Source organism: Rhyacophila brunnea, unplaced genomic scaffold, assembly GCF_057557595.1.
Source record: "Rhyacophila brunnea isolate RB1 unplaced genomic scaffold, BYU_Rbru_1.0 scaffold_16, whole genome shotgun sequence".
Classification (NCBI taxonomy): domain Eukaryota; kingdom Metazoa; phylum Arthropoda; class Insecta; order Trichoptera; family Rhyacophilidae; genus Rhyacophila; species Rhyacophila brunnea.
The window spans coordinates 28,553,624-28,580,156 of NW_028232816.1; the positions used below are offsets into that span (position 1 = coordinate 28,553,624).

Here is a 26,533-nt window from a genome sequence, read left to right on the forward strand (position 1 = left end):
AATAATGTTTATAATTTCAACAATAAAAACCGTATATTTACGTTAGTTTTATTCAGGATTTCTTCATCACTTAATAAATTTAATAAACAATAATTATAAAATGTAATTAATTCATTTAAATAAATCATATTTATAAAAAATATACGTATGGCTCTCGATTTTTTTTTAACCGTTGTGCCACTCATATTTGGCTCCTTTGGTCCAAGAGTTTGCCGACCCCTGGGATAGCCGTATGCACTATTTTACACCCGTTACGTCACATAATCTTGATTTGCAAAAGTATCACGATATTACACCTATATTATGATTAATTATATAATGCCATGTAAAATATTAAATTACTGGGTGTATAACCTTCTGTCATTAATTTTTTATCTGTCATGTATCCAGTTGGACTTGTTACTGTTTTTAATGTAGTTTCAAATATGAAATGATGAGTATTTCATCAAAATTTTATATCTTATTTGTTTTCGTGATCATCCTCAACTATGCTGGTACGTAAAAAACTTTTGATTAACCTTTTCATTGTAGTATTTTTACTGGTTATACTATTGTCATCACGAAGTTACGTACAATAGATAGTGGCACTTCTCCTTGCTGGATCCTGGGTGAGAGGATTGTCAGGGAGTTGTCATTTTGGGTCTGGAATGAGGGAGGCTCAGGAACAAGCGAAACAGATTATAATTATTATGGTAGAACATTTTGATTCATAGATCGTCGTGAGTAATCGTCAACTTTAAATGGCAATCACACGGAATGATTAAGCTACCAACTCAATCGTGTTGACACTATGCAGAACTATTAAATTCTAACTCACATTTCAAATATTTCACAGACGTGTTTTTTGAAACATCATTTTTAAGTTATATACATATTTATGCATCATTATTTTCATCAACAGTCCTACTATTATATTATGTACTTATACATTTATCTATAGGTACAGGTAATAAATAATTTAAGTAAGTTGTTTCAAAGAACTGCCTTCTAAAATATTTCAAATGTGAGTTAGCATAGTACTGCATTCAGCTGACGGCTTGATCTGATAATATACGCTCAGTTGTTGGTGTGAACAATAATTATAAGTTAAGAAAAAAAAAAATGAGACAAGTACAGTAAAAACAAAACAATGATTCGGTTGGTCGATGGTGTAGCTCTACTAGTGTTACTAATTACCTGGCAGTCGGTGTGCCCGTAGCGCTGACAACGGTATACGTATTCGTACGCATACAATCCACGAACCGAATCATTGCTTTGTTTTTACTGTGCATAACGAGTTTGTTACTGATTGTATTCATTTGGATAGTATTTTTGTTTCGGTGCCTCTGTAAGTGCGCACGTCAGAAGTTCATTTCGGTGCTTCACGCTCTACAAGAAGTGGTCAATCTGCATACTAGTGCGTCCATCAGGAGACGTCCACGTGTATTTGTGGATATCTTTGTGGGGAAAAATGGTACCTCCGATGGCAAGCTCGTTCAGAGTGGCGAATTTTTCCAGCATTTTTGATATCAATACTGCCACTCCCTTGCGATGAGAGTAAACAATAGAGTAACCCTCAATCAACTTTCTCCCAGTTCCTTTACAGCGCACTTAATTCAGCCCTAGGATGTCCGTACTGTAGGTGTGCATGATGCGTGTAGCGTGCAGGTCCTTTCCGGGGGTACGCAGGGTGAGAACATTAGGTTATGTACCAATGCGCAAGCTCGAGTTGTTAGAGACCTACCGGTTTCGTTATCCATATAGCTGGGTCGTCGGTTTACAGAGCCAGTTGTCGTCCGAGGCTGCTGTGACGATGTTATATTAATTGGTTGTTTTTAAGGAGGAAATGTGATTAGCCCAGCGCACCCGAGGCCTGAGCCACGTGGGCCGGCTCGACCGGGTTTTTCTGTTAGAAATTTTCCTTCCCTTAGTAAAGAGGCCAGTTTTATGACGCCGGTTGTTCGCCCTTCGCCCTCTGCTGTTAGCAGATGGGACTTGCTGGCAGTTTGGCATTTCCCAACTTTTGCTATGGACCAACGCAATCTTCAGTCGTCTTTGTATGGACACATCTACTGGTGTCAATGTTGCCACTTGGTCATTTTTTATTTTTACTTATTGAATTTGTATCGTAGGGTTAATCGTCGGTAATATTAACTTTGTATTTATTTTATATGTGTCTTCAGTTTCACAGGAATGCAAGGCGGAAACAAAACCAGTCACTATGGAGAAACAATTACATAATAAAATTCTGTGTAATTACAACAAAGACTTAAGACCTGTCAAGAATTACAACAATACTATCAATGCTACTCTTCAAATGGTGGTACAAAACCTTCACAATGCATACCAAGTAGGTATTCAATCTATTCAATACAGTTATCTAGACCGTGTACCTAATCGCTCCTATTCACAATGGTCCAAGTCAGGTAAATGTTGGTGATTGGGGCTGCATACATTAATACCAGTATTTTGATATTTCATATTGAATACCAGTACCATTTTAAAAACGTGTCTAGAATTTTCTTTACGGTGCGCTATTTTTTTCTCAATCCCGTCCACTTTATTTATGAAATAAAAAAAAAATTGTCCAAAACCGAAGTCGAGAATTTTTCCGCCCAAAATGAATGTGTAGTGGATTTTTAGTTATTATTTCACTTTTGTCGGTTGATATAATCATTTTAGATCTCGCTTATTTCAATTCCTCCCCTTTTAAATACTTACCTTTTTTAAATTATTAAAACCGGTATTTTTGTATTGATTAATACTGGGATCCCGGTTTCCAGAATAACGGTATTGCTATCCCTACTTTGTGTTGAACTACCGACACTGTGTCGACAGACGGCAATCATTTTCCGTCCAACGCGTATGTCGCCCTCTACACAATGGTGGACACCATGTAACCACAAATATTTGCCTGATTTAGGAAATTGTGAAGAGTTAGCATAAGGTCATGTTCACAGTGAAGCCCACCATAGAGCAGACGTCAGCACACCCGGGCACACGTGGGTTCGAACCTACGGTCGGCTGTAAAATTCACGCGTTGTTTTATAAATCAACATAATATTATGTTCTACTAAAATATAACTACTTATACCAATAGAGTATAGACGAAGGAGGGGGCCTCCTTAAGGGGACGCTCTACATAATTGCCCTTGAGAATTGAAAATATGATTTTTTTTACATGTGGTCCGGAATTGTTGCTCTACTGGTAATATTCAAAGGTCGCTGACAATGCTTTGGTCTAAAGACTCTAAAGTAAACAATGATCTCTTAATTAAATCTAAATCATAAACACTGTCGACGTGAAGAAAGTATGGGTGACCAAAAAATGATATCTTCTAATATACGTAAACGTTACTAAATTCAATTTGTTGATCAGATGTTTGGTGGGAAGTATTGCAACCAATATGATGGATAGCCACGATATAAACTTAATAATAAGTTAATAATATATTTATAACGTTTTAACCTGAAATTAATTGTCCGAGAACTAAACATACGAAGGGTGTTGAAAAACATATCTACCTACATTTTTATTTCATGTGCTATCCAAAAAACATTATAAATGAATAGTATTTATTTTGAATGTGTAAGACCTATTACATAATTATTAAAAAAAATAGCTACATATTGTTTAATTCTAATGCATATGAAAAAGTGGAATATGGTGATGTCTGTTTATTATAAAAAGAAAGTGACTTTTAAAATGGAATTCTACGAAATGCTAACTCAATTAATGACTTTTTATTACTTACCCCATAAGTTTAAATTTAGTCTGACACTTTTACAAGTTTTACAAGTAACGCAACTTTACTTTTACAACAATAGGTAGGTACAATAATTATTGTATTTTGTTGGTAAGTAAAGCCAATGCAAAAAATAATTTATATGAAAAATGATTATTAACGTGGAGCCACCCACAGATAATTTTTTTTATTAAAAGCTAGCGGGTCGCTGAGAACATAACAAGGGTACCGACAAAAGCGTATGTAATCATGCCAGGGCTGTCGAAGACGTATTAGGTACTTATTCATATGATAAGTTGTTTTTAATTGTGTGCAATTTGGCAGAAAAATATAATATATACAGTTGCTTCATGTCTCGAAATGGACCGGAGCGCACCTGAGCGCCTTTCCGGTTGTGAAATCGGTAAAACTATCGCTCCGTCTTGTGGAAACAATAATTTGACCGTATAAGCTAGATAGGCTATAAAATAAAAAAAAACTAACACACTTATCTTTATAAAATACACATAAAATTTGATAAATATCTTAATTACTTCAGAAAATTGTCGAGCGCTCCGGTTAGTAAATTTTTCCATTTCGAGCGCTGATTGCTTACCACTCGGTTATCCAATGAGCTGGGTTTTGTTTAATCTTCTGCAGACATCCTACAGTTTTATTTTTTATCTTGCCCATCTCGCGTAAGGCTATCTGATATTATAAAAGTCACACAGTACAACAGTGTTTAAATTTAATATGTAATTGCACAGGTTTAATTAAAAACTATAACGAAATTAACATTTTAATGATTTACAGATTTTCCTATGTTACATCAACTTAATAGCAATTTTAATGATACAAGATACATATTACGATATACTCAAAATACACATCACAGATAATATGTTAAATATTTTGATAAGCAAAAAAATAAGAACAATACAAAAATAACATAACATAATGAGCTAGTCTTTTCATACTTATTTTAGATGAATGTTGTATGCCGTTTGACGCTTGGAAATATGTAATTATTCCATCTGTACATTGAAGTTAAAGTCCCTCCACCAAACCCGCCCCGTACCACCCTCGGTCTTAATCGAGAGTATCACGGGACCCATCAATTGGTGATGTGAAGCATCTAAGAATTGGCCTGGGAGTGTCCTGGGAGCCAAGACTTAGATTGCTACGCTCAAAGTGAGCTCTGACTGAGTTTACTGAGTTTACTCTAATGCAAAGTGCCAGGGAGAGAAAAAGCACATGGAAATTACTAAAAAGAAAATGAACCTACTTGTTTATTAAATTAAAGAACGAAGCTAATCATACAGGCAGCAAAATTTATGTGAAGAGATCTTCACGCCCGTAGTAAGACGCCGCAAATTTTTTGAAAGCAAGATAATTGGCCTTAGTAGCAATCAGGTCGGACGGGCCGATGGGTCCAACAGCTGGTTGGACCGACCTGAGCATTTCCTCCCGTTCGGAGCACATACTCAGACACTCCCATAGGATGTGGTTGGCATCCTGTATTTCCCCTCCGCATGGACATGTCGGACGGTTTGCAAGTCCAAGCTCGAAGAGCTTGCCAGCGAATCCACCATGACCAGTCACAAATTGACTGGTGTAATGGTCTGGAGTCAGGTATTTGGTTATCTCCATTCGCCACTGTATATCTGGAAAAAACGTATATGTGTGCCAGCCCTTGGTCGATTCGTTCCACTTTCGCTGCCAGGTCTTAAAGGCCGCATCAAGCGACATGATTCTAATTCTGCGCCTCAATAATGCTACTCCTTCGCCAGCTAGCCGAGGGGGGGGGACGAGGTTAAAATCACCAACGTCGGCCTCCTCGCCCTTGAGGAGCAATATTGAAGCGCCGCTGACCTGAATGTGCAGGTCAAGTGGGAGAATGCCGGCCAGGACCGGGAGCGCGTCAGTTGAGGTAGTACGGTAGGCCTTGGTAATGGACAGGAGCGCGATGCGCTGTCCTCTTAAAAGAGAGATTCTAAGTTTGACACTTTTGGGAATGCGCGGGCACCAAGCACTGGCGGCATAAGCCGCGATTCCCATAAAAATGGCGCCATAGGCGATCTTGAGCGCCCTTACTTTTAAGCCCCATCCTTCACCAGCCATACGGCCGATCCTCTGCAAGGCCACCCCAGCCTTGTGGACTTGGGTTTCTGCATGGTGTAGGAAATTTAACATTGTGTCCATTTTGACGCCTAGATAGGTGACGATCTTCGACACTTTCACTCTCGTGTCACCGAATCGGACTGTGGGTAGTCTCGAACAGCTAAGACGTCTCGGTCCTTTGAGGACAATGGCTTCTGTCTTGGAAGGTGCGAATGATAGTCTAGTTAATCTACCCCAAGCCTCAATTGATGCTAAGGCTTCGCCAACGGTGCTCTCAATCTTCGCCCTGCTGTCGGCCTGGACCAGCAGCAGCGCATCGTCTGCGTAAGCGATGACAGTACAGTCGGTTGGAAGCAGAATTCTAAGGAGATCGTCGAAGAGTACGTTCCAGAGAAGTGGCCCGAGGACTGAGCCCTGGGGACATCCCATGCTGGTGTTCCTCTCTATTGTGGTTGATCCAACTCGAAACTCGATCGATCTATTGGTGAAATAACTTTGAATTGACGCGAACAAATTTCCTGGTAGTCTCTTCAGCCGGAGCTTTTGAAGTATAAGAGGCCAGGATGCACTATCAAACGCACCTGCAATGTCCAGGAAAACTCCTAGGACGTATTTACGGCGGGAATTTTCAGCAATGGCAATCACATTCCTTATGGCGTCGACTGTTGATTTGCCTCTTCTGAATCCAAATTGTTTATCGGAAAGCGGCGAGTGTGTCTCCAGGTGGGCTTCAATCCTGCGGCACAGTAGCTTCTCCAGCACTTTGCCCAGAGCGGGCAGAAGTGTTAGAGGGCGGTAGGCTTTGGGACTAGATGGTTCTCGGCTGCCAGCTTTGGGGATTACCTTAAGTAAGCCCCTCTTCCAGCAGTCGGGGAACGTGCCGCTCCTGATGCAGTCACTGAAGAGGGCTGTAATCTCTGGTGCGGCGATGGCCCATGTGCGTTTGACAAGTAAATTGTCAATGCAGTCCGGGCCTGGGGCTTTGCCAACAATCAACGTGCGTACGATGTGGTTGATCTCCTGTTCGGAAGGCAACGATGAGTGATCCGTGTCGATGGGAAGAGAAGCCTCGAAGCGGGCCATCCTCATGGCGTCATCATCCCTGGATACATCATCCAGGGGGATGAGAGCCTCGAGTAGGACCGCAGCCGTTTCAGACTCAGTACTGGTGAATCCGCCACCCGGTCTCTCGATACCGCACAAGAGGCTCGTCGGTCTGAGTCCCAGCCTCAATGCGCGGTATGGAGGACCCCAGGGGTCCGAACCTCCCTCGACGGTGACGAAGTTACGCCAGTAGTCTTTCTTGGCTTGAGTGATTGCTTTCTTGTATTCCATTCGGGTGGATTTGGCCATGGTTGCAAGGGGATCGATGGAGGCAGGTGATTGCTTGCGCAGGCGTGCACGTTGGTGGGCCTTGCGTGCTTTTCTGAAAAGGTCACGCAGGCGCGAAACATGCTGCGTCCACCACGGCGACTGGCTTGGTGGCTTGGGCTTGCAGCGTCCGAGTGAAGCTTCGGCTGATCCGGTGATGTCTGCAGTCAGTCGTGAGGCGGCCGAGTGTAGGTCCGGAAAACGGGTTCTAGATGTCCTGTCAAGCTTTTTGGAAAGCACCTCTTCAAACTTTTCCCAATTCCCGTCACGCGTTCTAAATCGCGTAGGCGGGGGTGGGGATACGTCAGAGACGCCATTGTGCGAGGAGTCAGCGGCCAGCTCAAAAGTGATCAACCGGTGATCACTCATGGAAGCGCTCTCATGGACTCTCCAGCCGCTGATTCGTCTCGCGACGGACTCAGTGGCCAGGGTGATGTCGATGTGGGTGCTTCCGCGGTTTGCGTGCGACACAAAAGTCGGCATGCTGTTGGGGTCGTTGAGGACGACCAGGTTGTGCTGGTGCACCAGCTCCTCGATGACGTCTGCGTCGCACATGGGGATATCCACGGGCGCCCAGAGGGGGGATTGCGAGTTGGCATCCGCACAGATGATGACATCCCTGTCACCAACTGCGCGTAGAATGCCGTCGAGCACTGATGCCACGTGTTCCTTTGTGCTCTTAAAGCTGAAGTAGGCGGAGTTAACCACCACGCTGCCTCCTCCGGGAAAGCTTATATCCGCGCACGCGACTAGCTCAGTTGACAGGTGCAAGAGCGACAGCACGCCAAGGCGGGGGTCAAGAGCGAATACACAGGCCTTTGGCTCTGCACATCTGGCACTGACGACAAGGCCCGCGCACCCAAGTCCCTTTTCAGTGACTTTGGGGCCCTTTTCAGAGCCCCAGTGGTACGGTTCCTGGACCAGCGCCAGAGACATGCCCGCGGACTGCATAGTCTCAATCAACTCCGCCGAGCCGGCGTCGCTCAGGTTGACGTTCAACTGAGCGAAGGTTATCATCGCGTGGCAGTGTAGTCCACCGTCGCCCTCTCGCGCAGCTCAGCGTGTAGCCTTGCTGGGCACTCGAGACTGCCGGTGGGATGGTCTGACGGCTGCTTATGCTTGTGGCAAGCCACGCATTTTGGTGGGTTTCCTTTATTGGGGCAGTCCTCTCGGTCGTGGCTGGAGACGGCGCAGTGGCTGCATGTCGGGGTCTTGTTCGCACACCCTTTGGCCATGTGTCCGTAGAGGTGGCATATATTACATTTGACTACCCCAACGTAGTCCCTCAGAGGGAAGGATTCCCACCCCATGTACAGCCTGTCTTCTGCCAGGAGAGCAGACCAGATGGCCGCCGGGGCGAAAACCACAAAGTGGCATCTGCCTGTTCTAGGCCCAGCTTTGTGGCTCAGCCATCTCTACAGTAAGCTATTTTTAACTTTAAATTTGTAACTCTTTAAAACGTACCATTAGATTGATATTATTTTGACAGCCCTGTATTCCTTCGGCCGGCATCAGGTTACGTCGCTTACATTTTATGTTTGAAGTTAATTATACTAATAATACTAATAATGATTATTCATTTGAACGAGAATTGTAATTAATAATTATTGCGTTTCTTAAAATAAATCCCCGATGGTTAGAGGTTTTTGAGGTTAGACTGAATTAAAATGACGTCCTTTCAACGCTGAGGCTACTTTCCGACTAAACTATGAATGACCTTGTTCCTGTTCAGCTCAGTCTTAACTTCACTTCAGTGAAACGGCAAATAATTTTCAACTATAGGTGCGACGAAATTTCGGATTCGCTGCCAATCGGAGAGCGAAAGTCGAGCTGTGAACACGTCAATTTGTTTTGTGATGGCATTGGGGGAATGAATTCTTAAATTGTGTAAATATGACTAAAAAACGTTACCCATTTACTTGAAAAAGAAAACATGTCAATGGATATATTATTATTATTACTCATAGAAAATAAACATAACATTAAATAGACGCATGTTGAATTTTTAAGACAAATTATGTTTTATTCTGCGCGCGTCGTTTGCACAATCTTCGCGTCGCGTAGTCACGATCGTTTTAGACCGTGCCCCAGCTGAAGTATAGCCTTAAGAAATGTGAAGATAAGTATTGTTGATTTGGATGGAGCGTTGATGGAGCGCATTTGGGCGTCTGAATAGAATCTTCCTCCAATTGTGTCTTAAGCGTAAAATGCCTATGATGCCTGTGAAACATGGACCCTTAATGTAAATACATGAATGCATGTTTCTTTTTTCAGATGAGCCAAACAAATAGTATACATCTAACACTAGTTTTGACAATGGTAAATATAATACTTTTCTTTCATTTTTTACTGTCAAACTGATCAATAATTTTATTGATTATTATTACAATAATTAATTGGTGACAATTCTTAACCCTTAGAATGCTACGCAACAATATATCGTTGTTTTTGATAATGGCCAGAAATGCTAACAACGATCGTCGTTTTGCTTTTGATGCCTGAAATGTTAAGTTAATTTGGGAACATACTACTGCACCAGTGGTACGAAACATTGTTTATCTATTTAGTTTTATTGTTGTGTAATATAACCCGATTCATATATGTTTTGTGACTGAGTAGGTTTAGAACTTATAACTATTGTATTTCTTTCATGGCATCACCCTTTTTACAATAAAAACAATTCAAAATACAAATTTCAGTTTACCATATAAAAATTTGTTTACAGTCAAATTCTTGGTGGAAGGACAATGTTTTATTTTATTTTATGCATTTGAAATAATGTGAAAGACTTTTACTCAACTCAGTGTTTAAAGTAGAGTGGATTTGTGCTATATAAAAACAGTTTCATTTATAAAAAAATAATGAAATAAAATCATTTGCAATACATATTTTAAATGTTACAATAAACAAACACCATGAAGACCTTTTTCACAAATCACGCATATTGTACGCGATCTTTTAACGAGGCCACCATGCAACATTTTTCTTTTCAGCCGGGTAGTTTCCTAATTCCACTACTTCGTATTATCCCTCGTGTGGCATAACCGATTGTTTCCAATAACTGATAAAAATCAAAACTCTGTGCGCGGATCGTGCATTTCGCTCGCTCTTGCGATTGCCCATATGATAGAGCGAGAAAGAGATATGTCAATTACTTGGCTCGTTATCTATTCAAAACGATAAATTATTTACAAAACGTGTTTTCATAATATTCCGATATTGCAGAATCAATTATAGTGGTAAGGTGTCTAAAAATAATACAATACTTTAATTTATCGACAATTATTGGTAGCATTCCTCGACCGGATTTTGCGCAACATCGTAGCAGCCAAAGGGTTAAGGGATAAAAATGAACACCAGGTAAAACAAAATTATAAACAGTTTCAAATACAGTAACACAAAACACCAGTACAAGTTTCGTTATAAACGAACCGATTAAACGTGTGACCCACTATAAATATAACATGGGTCAATGAGAAATGGGACGAGTCTCAGTGAAAAAAAAACTAAAATTGAGATCGCAAGGAGTGCCTTTCTCAAAATGAGTCGCCTCCTTAGCAATCGAGACCTTAACTTGGGTCTGAAACTACGTGTGGTTTGTTATCAGATATGGACGCCTAACACGGAGATAACACGGAGAGTTGAGGCTTTGGGAGAGATTTGGCTGTATAGATGCATACTCAAAATTACTTAAACTGACCCGGTGACATAATATTATAATGACGTTCTGTGTAGGACAGTTTAAACGGTTAACTTACTGAACAATTAACCGTCTGAATACATATGATAAACTACCGTGGACAGCCACCGATAACTGCCTTGTATTTAGAATAGCTTCGCGGGTATCGATATTTTTAAATTCGATATGATGTCTCTAGTCACGGGTTCGAACTCGTGACTGGCAAAGAATGAATTTTGTTTTATTTTTGTATTTAATCCAGTGCCCAATGGGTTGGGTGTATCTAAGCCGGCTCGCACATCTAAACTTGACATCAACCTTCTAGGAACGTTGCACCGATATTTCATATTGAACCGCGCACATCTGCGCCTCGCAACAGTTGCGTGTAACCTCTCGAAACGTTTAAATACACTATAACTACCGACCGGCGAGGTTGGCGTCTGTATAGAAATATTGTAGACGAGACGAGTTTAGATGTGCGAGCCAGTTAACAATGATTTCCTGTAAGGTGTATGCAAAGTCAGTGAATATAACCACCACCCTATGGAGGTATAAATGATCCATTTAGAAGCAAAAATGCTAATTTACTTTTCAATATCCTTTTTATGGTATCAAATTAATGTAATTGTCACTTTCAGGTGTGGCCTGATGAATTTTTGAGATGGGATCCTAAAGATTACGGAAATATAACAGAACTGTACATGTCGAGCTCAAATATTTGGATTCCGCCATTTTGTGTTTTGAATTCGTACGTATAATACCAATGATAAAACAGCATGAGCAGGCGCGCACACAGAAAAAATGGTTGAAGGGGGGGGGGGGGGGGGTAAAAAGGTTTTGCATTTTTTTTTAATATTCTTAAAAATTCTATGACTAAAACAGTGCACAATTTATTATTTTTTATTTTCTTTACTGGGGGGGATCCGGAGTCCGTACCCAAAATCCTCCACTGTGTGCGCGCCTGAGCAGAAGTCTATTATATTCTGTTTTAATCCCTATCGTAATCATAAAAAAAATACTAAGGTTAAATTATATAAATACATCAGTAGCCTGATGCTGAGTAACTCCGCTACATGGAAGTACATTGGAACCTGTATATGTCTGAGAGCGATTGTTTCTCCTAAAGCCGGGGTACGGACGGCTCTCGAAAAAATTCGATCGTTCGCAGTTAATATTTATACCGTAACATTGTTGCTATTGGCGCGGTGACCGTTGGTGCAAAATCAGGGCGTTCAGCTGCTAACCGAAAGTTATTTTTTCATGTGAAAAAATATCCAAAAATATGCCATAAATAAACCATACACAATTTTAGATATTTTATAGATAGAAGAATATTTTTTATTGACAATTATTGTTTAGTCTAAGCAGGTCTTGATGAATTATATCATTGACATATTAATATTAAAATGTCAAAATATTATTTTGCATATTACAAAAGCGGTCACCCGTCCAAGTACTATCCGTCCGCAATGTCGCTTAACTTCGGTGATCGGACGAGAACCGTCAGCCGCTCGGCTGGTAACATTCTGCGTTACAATTGAATTTTGTGCACAGAATTTTATTTTAATGCCAATGTCACGGCGAGCGGTAAAACATATACATGTTAAAAAATAAAACAATAAATACTTATCCCGGCTTTCAAGTCAACGCGGTTATTGATATCAAATAAATTATTTTTTGGTGTTCCAGAGAAGTAACGACAATGGCCAACTTTGTTACACCGTGTGTGGTGCAATCGTCAGGTTACGTTCACTGCACAGACAAGTTCCTCTATCAGGCCATATGTATGAAAGACTTCACCAAGTGGCCCTATGACAGCAGCAACTGCAGCGTTACTTTTGGAACACTTGTCTACGCCAGAGCACATGTCAACATTCATTTAAACCATTCCAAGGTAAGGTTAGATCAAATTCTACAATTAACAACATTTGAAACTTCCATTCTTAAAACAAACTCCGTTGTCGACTCTTCAAGTAAATTAACTATCTTAATAATAGTAAATAATTAATTATTAACGCAACTTCAATAATGCATTTTGTTATATTGTAAAAGATTTAATGTATTAATGTATAGCTAGGGATTGCAATACCGAATGAAAATGTCAATACCGGTATTTCGGTATTTCTTATTGAATAGGTACCGGTATTTCTTAAACATAAAAAACAGAAGTAGGTACTTATCAATAAATATACCTAGCTATTAAAATCTTTTTAAAATATTATTTTATAGCAAAAACCTACATTCCTACATTTATTATGTTGACATTTAAAAATATGACATATTGATCATAATTGTAGAACTAGTGATTTTTTATGAATAATTTGAATATATTGACAATTTTAACTAAAGCCCTCAAAAGTTCATCAAGTGCAAATAAGTCCCGGCTGCAGGAAAAGCTTCTTAAATTCGACGTTTGTCATCAATAATTATAGAATAATTGAACATTTTTGTCACGGATGTTTTCTATTTCGAAATAATATTATGATAATTCATCAAGACAATTACTAACTTATATTAATATATTTGATGAAATTTGTTTTATTATTTTTTCACCTCTGTTGGATTCACTCAATATATTTACATTTTAGCAGCACATAACTTATAATTCATTTTCAAAAACGTAAACGAGTGTGCTTTCTTAATACCGAAAATTCCAGAATTTTGGATTTTTAAAACCCGTATTTCGGTATTGATAAATACTGAAATACCGGTTTTGAAATACCGGCATTGCAATCCCTATGTATACCCCTTCAGATAATATGCTATCTGTTTCAAAGTTGGTTACCTACCTCCATTTTTTTTTGATTCTGGTTTTTGAAATGTATACTAATAAAAACTACAAAATTCAGCTTCATTTGTGTGTATAATAGTAATTAGTATACCGGATGTGGATTGCAAAGTTGGTTATATAATAATATTCAGTATTTTTTTATATTACTGTGTGCGAAACCCGAGAAATGCAGGTACGATTCCTGCTGGGTGTCATACTTTTTTCAAAAAAGATTTTTTCTATTGGTTATACATATTTAATATTATATTTTCTCAGAAGTGTTTTCAAAATTATGTATGTTCAATAATTAGAATGTTACATTCTTAAATCTTATGAATTATTCGTTGAATCAAAAAATAGTTAATATTTATAATTATTGTTTTTTTCCTCAGTTCGTTTTTTTAATTTATTGATTATGTATTATTTACCAACCCCATAAAATATAATACGTAGGTGTTCCGTTAAAATTTCTGGACTTGCGAAGTGTTTCATCGCAGAAAATTTTTGGAAAACCATGGTTTATACAATGTTTATATTATGGTATTTTTGAAACGTTTTCAGGTAACTATAAACAGACCTCTCGCAAGTAAATTTTGGGACCTAGAATCAGCTGAGTTCATACAAGATGAACGTAATTACCCAATGGCTCGACCAACATTCGACGTACTATTTGTTATTAAAAGAAAAGAAGACCGTCATATCAACGTGCTTTTGTTTCCCTTCATCGGTAAGTCAAACTCATTTTTGTATGGCGTCTAATTATTATTTGATTCACTGGTATAGTAGTTACAGTTTATAGATGACAACCAATGACATTAATATGGACGAATCATCTGGGAATAAAAATGACACTCACTTTTTTGTCGGGTCTGCCGAATGGCATAATCTGTTCTAACGCCATTACAATAAAGGTGACATTGCTATAAATTCCCGATGCTTTTAGTCGGGTCTGCCGAACGGTTCGGTTCGAACGGGTTCGCTCAAATGAACACTTACACTAGAAACACTATTCTAACGCCATTATAATAAAGGTGATATTGCTATAAATTACCGATGCGTGATATCGCATAATGGAAATTGCGTGACGTCTACCTATACATGTGCGAATGTTGCTGTGCGTGAATTTTATTGCTAGCTACTGTATTGAGTGCGTTGTCCATTAATAATGTCATTGATGACAACATAGATATCCACACAGGGCCCCGACAAGAGTGGTTGGCACGAGTGCCAACTAGTGCTCGAAATATAACAGTTTATGAACCGGAGCGTGTGCGAGCTTTTTTGGAACATACCTAAAAGTTCTCACTGAACAGTTATATAATAAATTGATATATAAAAACAAAACTATGCGGATAAATCGATCACATGTTTTTTTTTAATATAATATGTTCAGGGCTCGAAATAGACCGAGCGCACCAGAACGCCGTTCCGGTTCATGAAATCCCTAAAATTATCGATCCGTGTCGTGGAAAAAAATATTTGACCATATGTTCTAAATATGCCATATTATAAAAAAAATCTAACACACTTAATAAAATACACATAAAATTGGATAACTGAGTTAATATTTTCGAAAAATGATTGAGCGCTGAATATGTTTGTTTAATAATTTTAAATTAGGAACATTAATTGAAAAGAATATGACATCACGAAACGTAACACGTATTTTGGTAATACAACGTCACATAATTTACCAAATTAATAGGTTTTATTGTAATAAAAAGATGTTAAATAACAATAAAAAATATTTTCTTTGTGTGGTACAGTGGTGAAGGGTGGAGGTAGGCTGTTGAGATCTGACATGAATAGTGCACACTAAACTTTGTCGGTCAAACGTATTTGTTTTCATTGAACTAAAACTACAATGTGTATATAGTGTTTGTTAGTTTTTAAAATTAAATCAAACCTTGCCTAAGCCAAGTCATTGTACACAATAGTTAATAAATATTCGTTTATCCATAAAATATATAAAATTATGTCATCAAACCATACATAATTTTAAATATTTTATAGATAGAGGAATATTTTTTATCGATTATGGTTTCGTGTGGCAGGTCTTAATGAATTTAAAAAAAATACTAGCACTGTCTGTAATATTATTTCGATGAAATCAGTATGACTGAAAAAGTGTGCACTATTTTGTCAGATCGCCTATAGCAGGGGTCGGCAAACTCTTAAATCAAAAGAGCCAAATATGAGTGCAACAACGATGAAAAAAAAATTCGAGAGCCATACGTGTATTTTTATAAATATGATTTATTTAAAAGAATTAATTACATTTTATAATTGTTTATTTATTAAGTGAAGAAGATTTCCCGAATAAAACTAACGTAAATTCTTAATATTATATGTTTTTATTGTTGACATTATTTATATATTTTTTACAGAATATGAATTACATACAATTTTTACGCATTCCTTAAAACTAATGTGAGCAATGACCTTCCTTGCATTTCTTTGGAGAGTGTGTATGTTTGCTATGTAACTTTTTTTTAATTTCAGACGTGACTCCAAAAATTCTCATCGGTTATTTGGCTTCTCTAAATGCTATTTATATTGTTCATGTTTGAAAATGATTGTTCACATACATATTATTATGTAGACTCGAATATGAGTTCGGAAAGCTGTTCCATAATATGTATTAAAAATTGTAGTATCTACTTTAGGTAGATCTTTTAGAGCGCCCACTTGTGTTGTGAAATTAAATTGCATTTTTCTCTCTCCAAATCCTCAATTTTGGTGGCAAAATCTACAAATTTTGAGCTCCATAACTATTTGCTTGTTAAATCTACCAATAAAATTGAATTTCAAAAGTGCTCATGTCAATATCAAATGGAGAAAAATTTGATTTATCGACTTTTGCAATGGGCGGATTTAAAACAACAACAATCATACCTTTTCGCATCAACCATCACTGAGGAAAAATTAGGCTCTCGATAATGTTATAAATAATATAATATAATAAGTGTACAAATCTATGACAAAAAATAAAAATTGGGAATTTTGTAAAAATTGGGAATTCGGCAAAGAGCCGCACGCCAATTCCCAAAAAGCCACATTCGGCTCGTGAGCCGCGGTTTGCCGACCCCTGGCCTATAGCAAACATAAACGATTATGGTTTAGTTTAGACAGGGTTTAAAAACTAACAAGTACCTATCATTTGCAAAATTGTATTCTTCGTTCAATGAAAACAAATAAGTATGACTGGCAAAGTTAAGTTTAATAGCCTACCTCCACCCCTCGCCACTGGTGTGTAAGTATTATATAATATTTTGTACGACAAAAATCATTCACACTGAAATTAATCAATCAATAGGGATATTATTATTATTATACATTATTCATTCTTTCCATATAAATATCTCTATGAATATTAACCGTCGTGCAAGAGCTGTTTTGACCAAATTTGAAAACAGATCGGTCTTTTTGTCGTGTATTTTATAAAGTTAGGTAATTAAAACAAAACATATAAATACTTTGACGAGGAATGAGCTTAAGTTAATACTGAGGCTGAGAACAGGGCACACAATGGGCAAAAGATGTGATGTCCTCATGGGAAGAAGCGAATCGCAACTCTGCGATGAATGTCATATTTTAGAGGATATTGTAGATATAGCACTACAATGCCCTAAATATGAACTTCACAGAGTACAGATGCGAATTGCGGATATCTATGAGAATGTCGACGAATTGAAGGGTGTCCTGGCGGTGAGTAAGACGGAAGAGCTAGGCAAAATTGTAAAGTTATTTAACAGAATAGGAGTGAGGACCTGATCGACGGATCCCCTTCTAGAAGAGAAGAGGCGATATGACAGCGAGTCGCAGTCAAAGCCTCGGTAAAATCACAAAAAAAAAACATATAAATACGTGCAGAAGAATATTAGGTACGTTGTATAAAGCATTAGAAATATTTTTTTAGTACCTAGTAGGTAACTACAGTTGTATGGAAAATAAATGCTTTTGTTCAGAGGGAGGAAAATACGAACCCAATTATTGCCTTAACCATAATTCCTGAACCCGAGAGTAATTCTTCATTTTTCTTCGAGGCTGGTGGTTGACTCAAGTATTTCACGAACCCGTGCGTTTCAGTTCATTTCGACCGCTGGTGCCAACTTAAAATTGCCGCTCCCCCAAATATAAAAACCCGAACGAGACCCTGAACCATTTCCACCTCCCCCTCCTCCTGTGAGCACATGTAGAAATGGGAATATGAGTATTTGTGTCTAGTTTGATAGCAAGATTTGAGAAACTAAGTGAATAACAGGTACACACATCCCACTAATCGATATGTCACAATGGAGACGGGTATCTTTCCGGAATCTTGAAAGATGTCGAAGGTTACTCCAATCCATAAGAGTGGTCACAAGAGTCATCAGTGGAGAATTACAGGCCGATAGCTGTTCTCTCTGCACCAGTAAAAGTTCATGATCATGCACTAGATGATTTCTCAAAAATTGAGCCATTTATAATAAATGAACAGGATGGATTTAGAGCAGGCCCATCAACTGAATCTAACCTGATGGTATTTACCAATTATGTGTCATCAGGTTGACTGTTCTTACAATGACTTCTCGAAAGCATTTTACAGTCGATCATGACATCCTGATGGAAAAACTCCAACTTATTGGATTGTCGGATCGATTCTTGAAGTTATTCGGGAGTTATTTTAGGAACTGTCAACAATAAGTATCGTATGGGTTCTATCAGTCACGAATATTTAAAATATTTTCTGGTGTCCTTCAGGGCTCAAACTTGGGGGCATTGTTGTTCACGATTTTTATAAATGACATAACAATGGTCATTAAAAATGTTATGTTTTTGTTGTTCGCTGATGACGTGAAACGCTTCATGGAGGTTGTCACCGTGGACGATTGACGTCAACTTCAACTTGATATAGCTAGATAATATATTAGATTGGGGCAGTCGTAACCAACTGGACTTCAACATTGATAGATGCAACATTTTATCGTTTACTAGAGCCTCGCGAGTATTATTTTTTCAATATCAGTTGCATTGCAGAGTTTTTTCGCAAATACCATCTATGAGATAAGGGATATTGGCATTGCGTTTGATAGTAAGGTGACATTTAGTGGCCATATCATTTGTAAAAAGGCACAAGAAATGTTGGGCTTCGTCTTGCGTACTTCCCGGGTCTTTTCGGGTATTACGGTATTAAAAATTCTCCATAACTCCTTAGTTAGAAGCCGGCTTGAGAGTGGGTCGATTGTTTAGGGCCCGCATCGGTTGAAATACCTGATCGAGAGAGTTCAAAATAATTTTTTGAGACTCCTTTACTTAACGTTGTATGGATACTATCCGTGGCTTTATCCAACTAGCTTCCTCTTAGGTATGCTTACATACTCTGTTCAACCAAATCACTTCAGATATTGACATATTCCATCTGCATTAGGTGAGTATAGGTGGGCATTGTTTTATAAATTCTTAATATAGGGTCTGCTTAGCTCATTCGGTGTACTTCCTTGTAGCAAATTTATATTTTTTTGTATATTTACACTGTTTCTACTGTTTAACTACTTTTATATAATACTGTTTTAATAATATTTCTTTGTGTCTAAATGTCATGTTGTGAACGCCTTAAATTAATAATTTGTAATGTTCACTATACGCCGCGTTAAGAAACGATCTTTATATAATTTTATGAAGGATGCCGTAAAAAGAAAAAAAATAATAAAACCACTGACTTGTGAAGTTATGACAATGCTCAGTGACGTCACTAGATAAAATGCCGCTCATAGGCAGCGCCAAAATGCCGCCTCATTTCTTTATACATTATTTTTAACATCCTTTCACGAGTCCAGTATCTGGGAAATGTATTGTATGGATACATTACTAACAAAATATCAGACTAATTATTAACAAATCTGCACGTGTCGTTTCTGGTCACCAAGGACGTCGAAGGGGAACGGAAGTAAACTAGATATCGCGAACTCGATAAAACCAGTGAGCTGATTTTTCAATGGATATTTTTGTTATTAGCTTTTTGAATATACCTATACCAAATGATTATCCTCGATTTGCCGCCCTTCGAGTAACTGCCGCTCCCAAGCGACGCTCAATCTGCCTACCCCTACGGGACGTCACTGAAAATGCTCTTTGTGGAGGATGCCATTTTGAATACAAAGTATGTGTTTTTTGTAGGTATGTTGGCTGTGGGGATCTCATCTGTGTTTCTTGATATAGTATCTTTGAAGCGGACACTCTTCAACCTGTTGAATATCCTTTACCATTTTATCCATATTCAGCACGTTGTGTACCTAATACCCAGCATGAGCGACTCTCTTCCATATGCCGGTAAGTTATATTGAGACACTGCCTCTTTGACCAAAATCTAAAAGGTTACATGTAAGTTATACGCATGCAGTTCATCATGGGACACTTATTCGTGCGCCGCAGTACGTGAAACATGAGTTCGTATAACATTTTATCAAATGACGAGTTCTTCGTTGAACATTTCACCGTGGAATACATTTGTACGTATCTTACAAAATGTGGCGATAGTTTGCAAGTAGTACTGTTCCGATTAGATTAACCCTAACCTAACCTAACCTAGTAAAGACATCTCCACGTGTTGTAGCATACGTAAAAATATACTCCACGGTGAAATGTTCAACGAAGAACTCGTCATTTGATTAAATGTTACACGAACTCATGTTTCACGTACTGCAGCGCACGAATAAATGTCCTGCGGTGAACTGTTTACGTACAAATTTCCGGATACAAATCTAAAAACACTAATGTTGAATCGAGAATTGGTACCCAAGACATTTTTTGTCGAAAACAATAAAATTAGTGACCGCATTCAAAACTGACTTTTTTTGTGACCATGTCCGATCTTAATAAGATCATAATGTGAACCTCCTCGGAGTAGAGGTTTGTATTAACATATTTCTGGCTTTACGAAGGATGAATGTTAACTACTTGCTTATTAATTACTTGATAAAAAAAACTTTATTCATAGAATATTGAGAGCAGTTATGTAGAATTTACAATCCCATACGTATTAAAATTTATAGCGCCTGTATACACTGTGCATGGATATACTGCCAACAATAGCATGTTAATTAAACTACTGTGAAAATGACAAATAAAAATTCTGATTGTCGCGACAATCTCCGTTTTCAAGTGTTCAACAAGTTATTCCGTCCATGTTTTGTGCGGTGGAGTTCGTATGATTTGCCGCCAGGGTCACGACCATCATTCTACCGCTCATGCGCATATTTATGATACGTACGATGCGACTATCGCGTGAATATTTATAAGCCGATAAAGTTTTTTGATCCAAGCATGCACATAAATATGGGATCTTGGACGATTTGGCACCGGGACAACTGGCCGCCACGGAATTCAAAAATAAATAGACGTTAGGTACTTATAAGTACTTTAAAAAAAATATTTAACATTATTATTTATATTTAAATGGTTATATTATGATTTAATAGTTGGTGAGAATGTAAATATCGTCGGTGTTTTGTAAAAAGGGCGAATCAACCATTTTGGCGAAATCGAGATTTTAATGAAAATACAATATGTACCTCACTAGCTTTGTTGTGTAAAAACGGCAAATTTTTATCTCCACAGGAAAGTACTTAAAAACGATAATCGACTAAAATTAAATAAAATAAAATTACGAAATAAAAAGCAAATGTGACATATTAGGCCTTTTAAAATATTATATAATAATACCTATTATAATGACAGTATTCTTTCTAAGCTTTATTATAAACTTGATAGATATTTATAATCATCTACAGGTAAAAAACAAATAAATGTCAAAAGTTAAAAACCCTCATCCTGTAAAGTAGCATTTTGGTTAATTCGCCCTTTTTACAAAACACCGACGATATGCAGACGTAAATAATGATTTAATCGTGCATATGTTTAAGTTCCAACGAAAAAAGAGTTTTTTTATTTTATATAAAGCCTTGGGCATGGTAATTCTCAATCCGCAATAAAAAATACATTATGTTAAGAGTAAAATGAATTAAAACTACTAAGTAGTAGATAGAAACTGATTAAAATACCTCGTCTACGTTCTGTATACGTGTCTACGACAGTGCGGCGTCCAATTGTCCGGAGTCCAGTCGTCCCATTCCCTAAATATGATAACCGCTGTGTAGAGAATAGACCCACAGAGCCTCAATTACTGCAGTTTGTGTACACTGCTAACATTATAATCAGTTAAAATGTAATCAATCTTTGACAGTTGCATACTTTCGTGACTCGTATGTATTATCATGGATATTGCTGATGTTCGACGTATTCACCAGAAATATGGTCAGGAAACGTCAAGAAGTGCCGAAATGGATCGACTCCTTCATCAGACTGATGGACAGTAGAGTTGGACGAGTGATCATGTTCCCTGGACTAAAACCTGTAAGTACATAATAGGTACTAATTATCACTAGCCAATTGGCAGCAGGGGTGCGCAAGCCATGCAGGAACAAAAACATAATATACTGCATTTTTTTAATTTTTAATTTTTAATGAAGCATATGATGCGGTTGGCTCGTTAGAAAATACAGAATCATAAAAAACCTTATCAACATTTAACTCTTAGTATACTTACCTTTATTGCGGTTTACCGTACGGGCAACATTTTCACAATCAGGCTTCCAAACGTGTCAACTCCTCAGACCTACGCGTACCTAAAGCCGGAGCTGATTAAGAGTACGTTTAGGTGATGCTTAGAAAACTTAATAAACTAATTTTTAATAATAAATATGACCATAAAATATATGTAATAATAGGGTGCGGTCCGATTTAACAAATTCATATTTTATTACATTTTTTACAATTGTAAGTTTATCTTTGACTTAAAATAAAAAATATTTTTCTTTTTAATGTTTTCAGATACATATTTATTCATTAATATAGTTGAAATTGTAAATTATCAAAAAAATGTCTCAAATTGCAAGCTTCGTATTTTTCCGCTAGGTGCCTCTTTAAAAAAGGCTCAGTGAAGACTTCGCCTTAAACGTTGTAGATAATCTATTTATATTATTTTAAAGCCTTATTATCCTTTATATTTATTTTAAACATTTGATGACTGCATTAAGTATTTTTATTACATAAAATAGTATTCTTTTAAACCTCTCGCTCTAATATTTTAGAATATAGTCATATTTCAGTACATCCATGTGCAGTGGTGTTAAGATTTTTTAAATTTATTAATTTTTAAACGCATTTACAAAACTATTAGTAAAATTAATGTTAACATTATCTAGTGACATATTCACGATAAAAAATTATATTGATATTCTCTGTGATCCCAAATTTGGCAAGAATTAGGCATTTTATTAGTCAAAAATGGGCTCGATTAACACATTTGAAGATAATTCTAAAGATACTGTTTGAACGTGTACCTAACCGAATTTTTATTATTTTTTTTAAAATGGTACATGTTCAAACACGCGCGTTACCATGATATTACTCCCTACTTCATTTATCGTTTGTCAATTTATGGCTACGGCCGTTTATTGTTGCTTAACTACTGGGAAATGCCAATAGAAATGGCGTATTTCAAAAAAATACTACCTTATTCTTAGGTTTAATTAATTATTATAAAGCAATCATTATTTGTAGGATGTTTATCACATTCGAATGGTCAAATACATAGCTTATAATCAATATCTTTAGAATTATCTTCAAATGTGTTAATCGTGCCCGTTTTTTGAATTATAAATGCCTAATTTTTGTCAAATTTGGGATCACAAAGATTATAAAATATAATTTTTTATCGTAAATATGTCACTATAATAATATAATGTTAATATTAATTTTACTAATGGTTTTGTAAATGCGTTTAAAAAATAATAAATCTAAAAAATCTTAACACCACTGCACATGGATGTACTGAAATATGACTATATTAGAAAACATTAGAGCGAGAGGTTTAAAAGAATAATATTTTATGTAATAAAAATACTTTATGCAGTCATCACTTTCTTTCGAAATAACTTTTCATACAAAACAGAATTAACTGAAAATGAATTCAATTCTACTCAAAGATGGCTAAAAGTATTAAAAGAATGCATTGGCATCGTGTTCTGATATATTCTAAAAGTTTCAAATGTCTAGCTAGTCGGGAAGTTAGTTAAGAATCGATTGCAAGATTTGTACTGGATAAACAACCACCGGAGAAACAAGAATACGAGCTAAGAAAAACGTGGTACTTAATAAAATAGATGGATATCTGACGAATTTGCATAGGATGTGAGACTAAAAATGAAAGGGACGACATTATAAAAGTGTGCTTAAGGGCAACACTTTGAATTGGCACACCACTGCTAATGTGCATCATAGTGCCTTAAGAAGTCGACCAGCATATTCCAGGTCGCAAAAATCACTTAAAATAGAATAGTACAAAACCTAAATCAATCGGAATTTTAAAATGTATTTATCATGACAAATAATATAGAACGCATATTGTCGCAATTTCTTCAAAAATTTGAATAAATTCCAGACTTTTACCGAATGCATATTAAAATTATTGAACTAGCGACTATTTCTACTTAAGGGGGAGAGGCATGCCAGCAGAGGCACCTAGCGGAAAAATACGAAGCTTGCAATTTGAGACATTTTTTTGATAATTTACAATTGCAGCTGCATTAATTAATAAACATGTATCTGAAAACATTAAAAAGATTTTTTTAAGTCAAAGATAAACTTACATAATTGTAAAAAAATGTTATAAAATGTGAATTTGTCACAGGACCACATATTATTATTACCTACATTATTTATTATGAAAATTTAGTGTATTAAGTTTTCTATTTTTTCTCGTGTAGATTTTTGACTAATTCACCGTTTTAATATTTTTTATATTTATTTTAAAACACATCGATTTTTATAAAAATATTAAATGTGTATAACTTGAAATCATTACCCTCGGTCGATAGTATTAATATTAAAATAGCTACATTTAAGAAATCATTAATATTTCTTTTCAACCATTCTGTTGTAAAGTTATAGTAGGATTTTAAGAAATATCTATAAAAAAAAACATTTGTACTAAAGACAAGCGGCGCCAAATTGACACCGATTGGCCAGAATCACTTTATCAACAGCGTTGTCAATTGGTGCCGATCGTCTCCAATGGATTAATCAATCTAATATCGTTTCCAAAGTATAAATAAATCATGATCTTCGTACGTTCTAAATATATGCGTTAAAGAAATCATTAAATAAAATTCGTTCCCCATCACTATGTCGTAAAATTACAGGTAGTACGTAGGTATAGATATATTTTTATTTATGGCAATTATTTTCATTATTTTTCAATTCAAATTACAGGCAACCGTTTATTCGACGTATTCAACAATGGCAGAAACCGACGGAGATTTACCAGCTGACAAAATTGACAGTTCTCCGAATGCAGTTTGGATACGATTCGCCTGGATTTTAAACAGACTGTTTTTAATTATCGTTCTGTTCACTTATGCAATTTTACTTTCTAAGTTTTTAATCGTCAGTGATTAAATAATGATGTTAAATATTTATCAGCTGTAAACAACGGTTAAAGAAAATAAACGGGTGTGGAGAAATTTTAGGTTTACAAAAATGGCTGTTCATCATTTTTATATAAAACTCCCTATATACATTCCGATTTGGTTGTACAACATTATACCCTGTACGCACGTTATTCTGGCAGACTTTGACAAGGGCGCACAGGGTTTGGCCGATATGAGCTGCGGGCTCTGTCCTATATCCCTGCTATATGTCCAATTAATTGTTCTCATATGAGATGGAAAATCTCTCTCTAACTGTAACCATTCCGGCCATACGCGTATAATCATGTATCACAGCTTAATCTGCAAATCAGCTAACTGGACTTTTGACCAAACATGAGATTTTATTTTATTATTAAGCATATTTTCTGTGCTCACACAAAATTTCAAAGTCCTAAACCTATAAATAAATGCGTTATCGTTCTTCACAAAAAACAGTCAACTGCAAGTGCCAAATTTCCAATATCGTAAATGGAACAACTCCGCTCTTTATATATATTTTTTTATATATAAAAAAGGGAATCTAAAATAGTGTATTAATAAAAAGTGAAGCTTATTTGTATATGACGACGAAGCAATGCAGAATTACAATAAATTAATGTACATACTGTCCAAGATCACATCGATAGCTGGAAGTTGCTGTAGTCGACTAAACAGGAGGGGCTCGTTAGTTCGCAGTTTTAACACGTGGACAAGAAGTTTGTTGTCTTATTCGACAGTAGTTTTTGATATTATGTTCGAGTGTGAGAGGGAAATAAAGAGAGGTAAGTCTTACAAATGGCTTGAATATGCCAAATTAACATATTCGTATAATTTACTGCGCCCGAAATAGAATATTTCACAAATCGAAGCGAAGTGTGCTCAATTTTTATCGTGTTTTACAAATCTTATGTATTATACAAAATTTGATTACAATATTGTAAACGTCAGACATGAAGATTATGGTAGACAAAATTTGCAATCGCTGCAGGCGAAGAAATCTCATGTACTGTCAAAAATACATGTGTATTTATTTTTGACTTTATATAGGTACCGCACATAAAGAGTGCATGATCTGTCTATCTCATGGGATATCACTACTTTGATAAGCATATATTTATAATTAAGTCACAAAACAGATATAATATGTGTAAAATAAAAAATAAATATTTCTTATCAAGTCTTGGGGAATTCACGAACCGGAGCGCTCCAGAGCTCTCCAGAGGTGGTTCTGGTGTTTGGAGTAATAGGTTGAGAATAATTGGTTAACATCAATTTTTCGTAAAAACAAAAATCTGTTAATACAAACCTCCACCCCGTGGAGGCCCATATCATCTTAGGATCGAAAATATTTTTAGAGTTTGTATTTTTTCGGTCTGAG

General features: G+C 36.7%; 1 protein-coding gene across 1 annotated transcript; it reads left to right on the top strand.

Annotated features, from left to right (window-relative positions):
- Positions 1–361: 361 nt before the first annotated feature.
- On the top strand, positions 362–25,221 carry LOC147074602 (neuronal acetylcholine receptor subunit alpha-6-like). The gene is made up of 9 exons (XM_085943867.1): positions 362–494; positions 2,163–2,329; positions 9,471–9,515; positions 11,514–11,623; positions 12,565–12,769; positions 14,207–14,372; positions 19,805–19,957; positions 21,870–22,039; positions 24,959–25,221. The coding sequence occupies exons 1-9, from the start codon at positions 431–433 to the stop codon at positions 25,142–25,144; spliced, it is 1,266 nt and encodes a 421-aa protein (XP_085799993.1). The 5' UTR covers positions 362–430; the 3' UTR covers positions 25,145–25,221.
- The last annotated feature ends 1,312 nt before the right edge of the window (positions 25,222–26,533 follow it).

What these genes read in the sequence shown, in the direction of transcription:
- LOC147074602 (XM_085943867.1), top strand. Translation starts at nt 431, where the DNA reads ATGATGAGTATTTCATCAAAATTTTATATCTTATTTGTTTTCGTGATC. An exon ending in GATCATCCTCAACTATGCTG is followed by an intron (nt 495 to 2,162) that starts GTACGTAAAAAA and finishes ATGTGTCTTCAG; the next exon opens with TTTCACAGGAATGCAAGGCG. An exon ending in TAACACTAGTTTTGACAATG is followed by an intron (nt 9,516 to 11,513) that starts GTAAATATAATA and finishes TGTCACTTTCAG; the next exon opens with GTGTGGCCTGATGAATTTTT.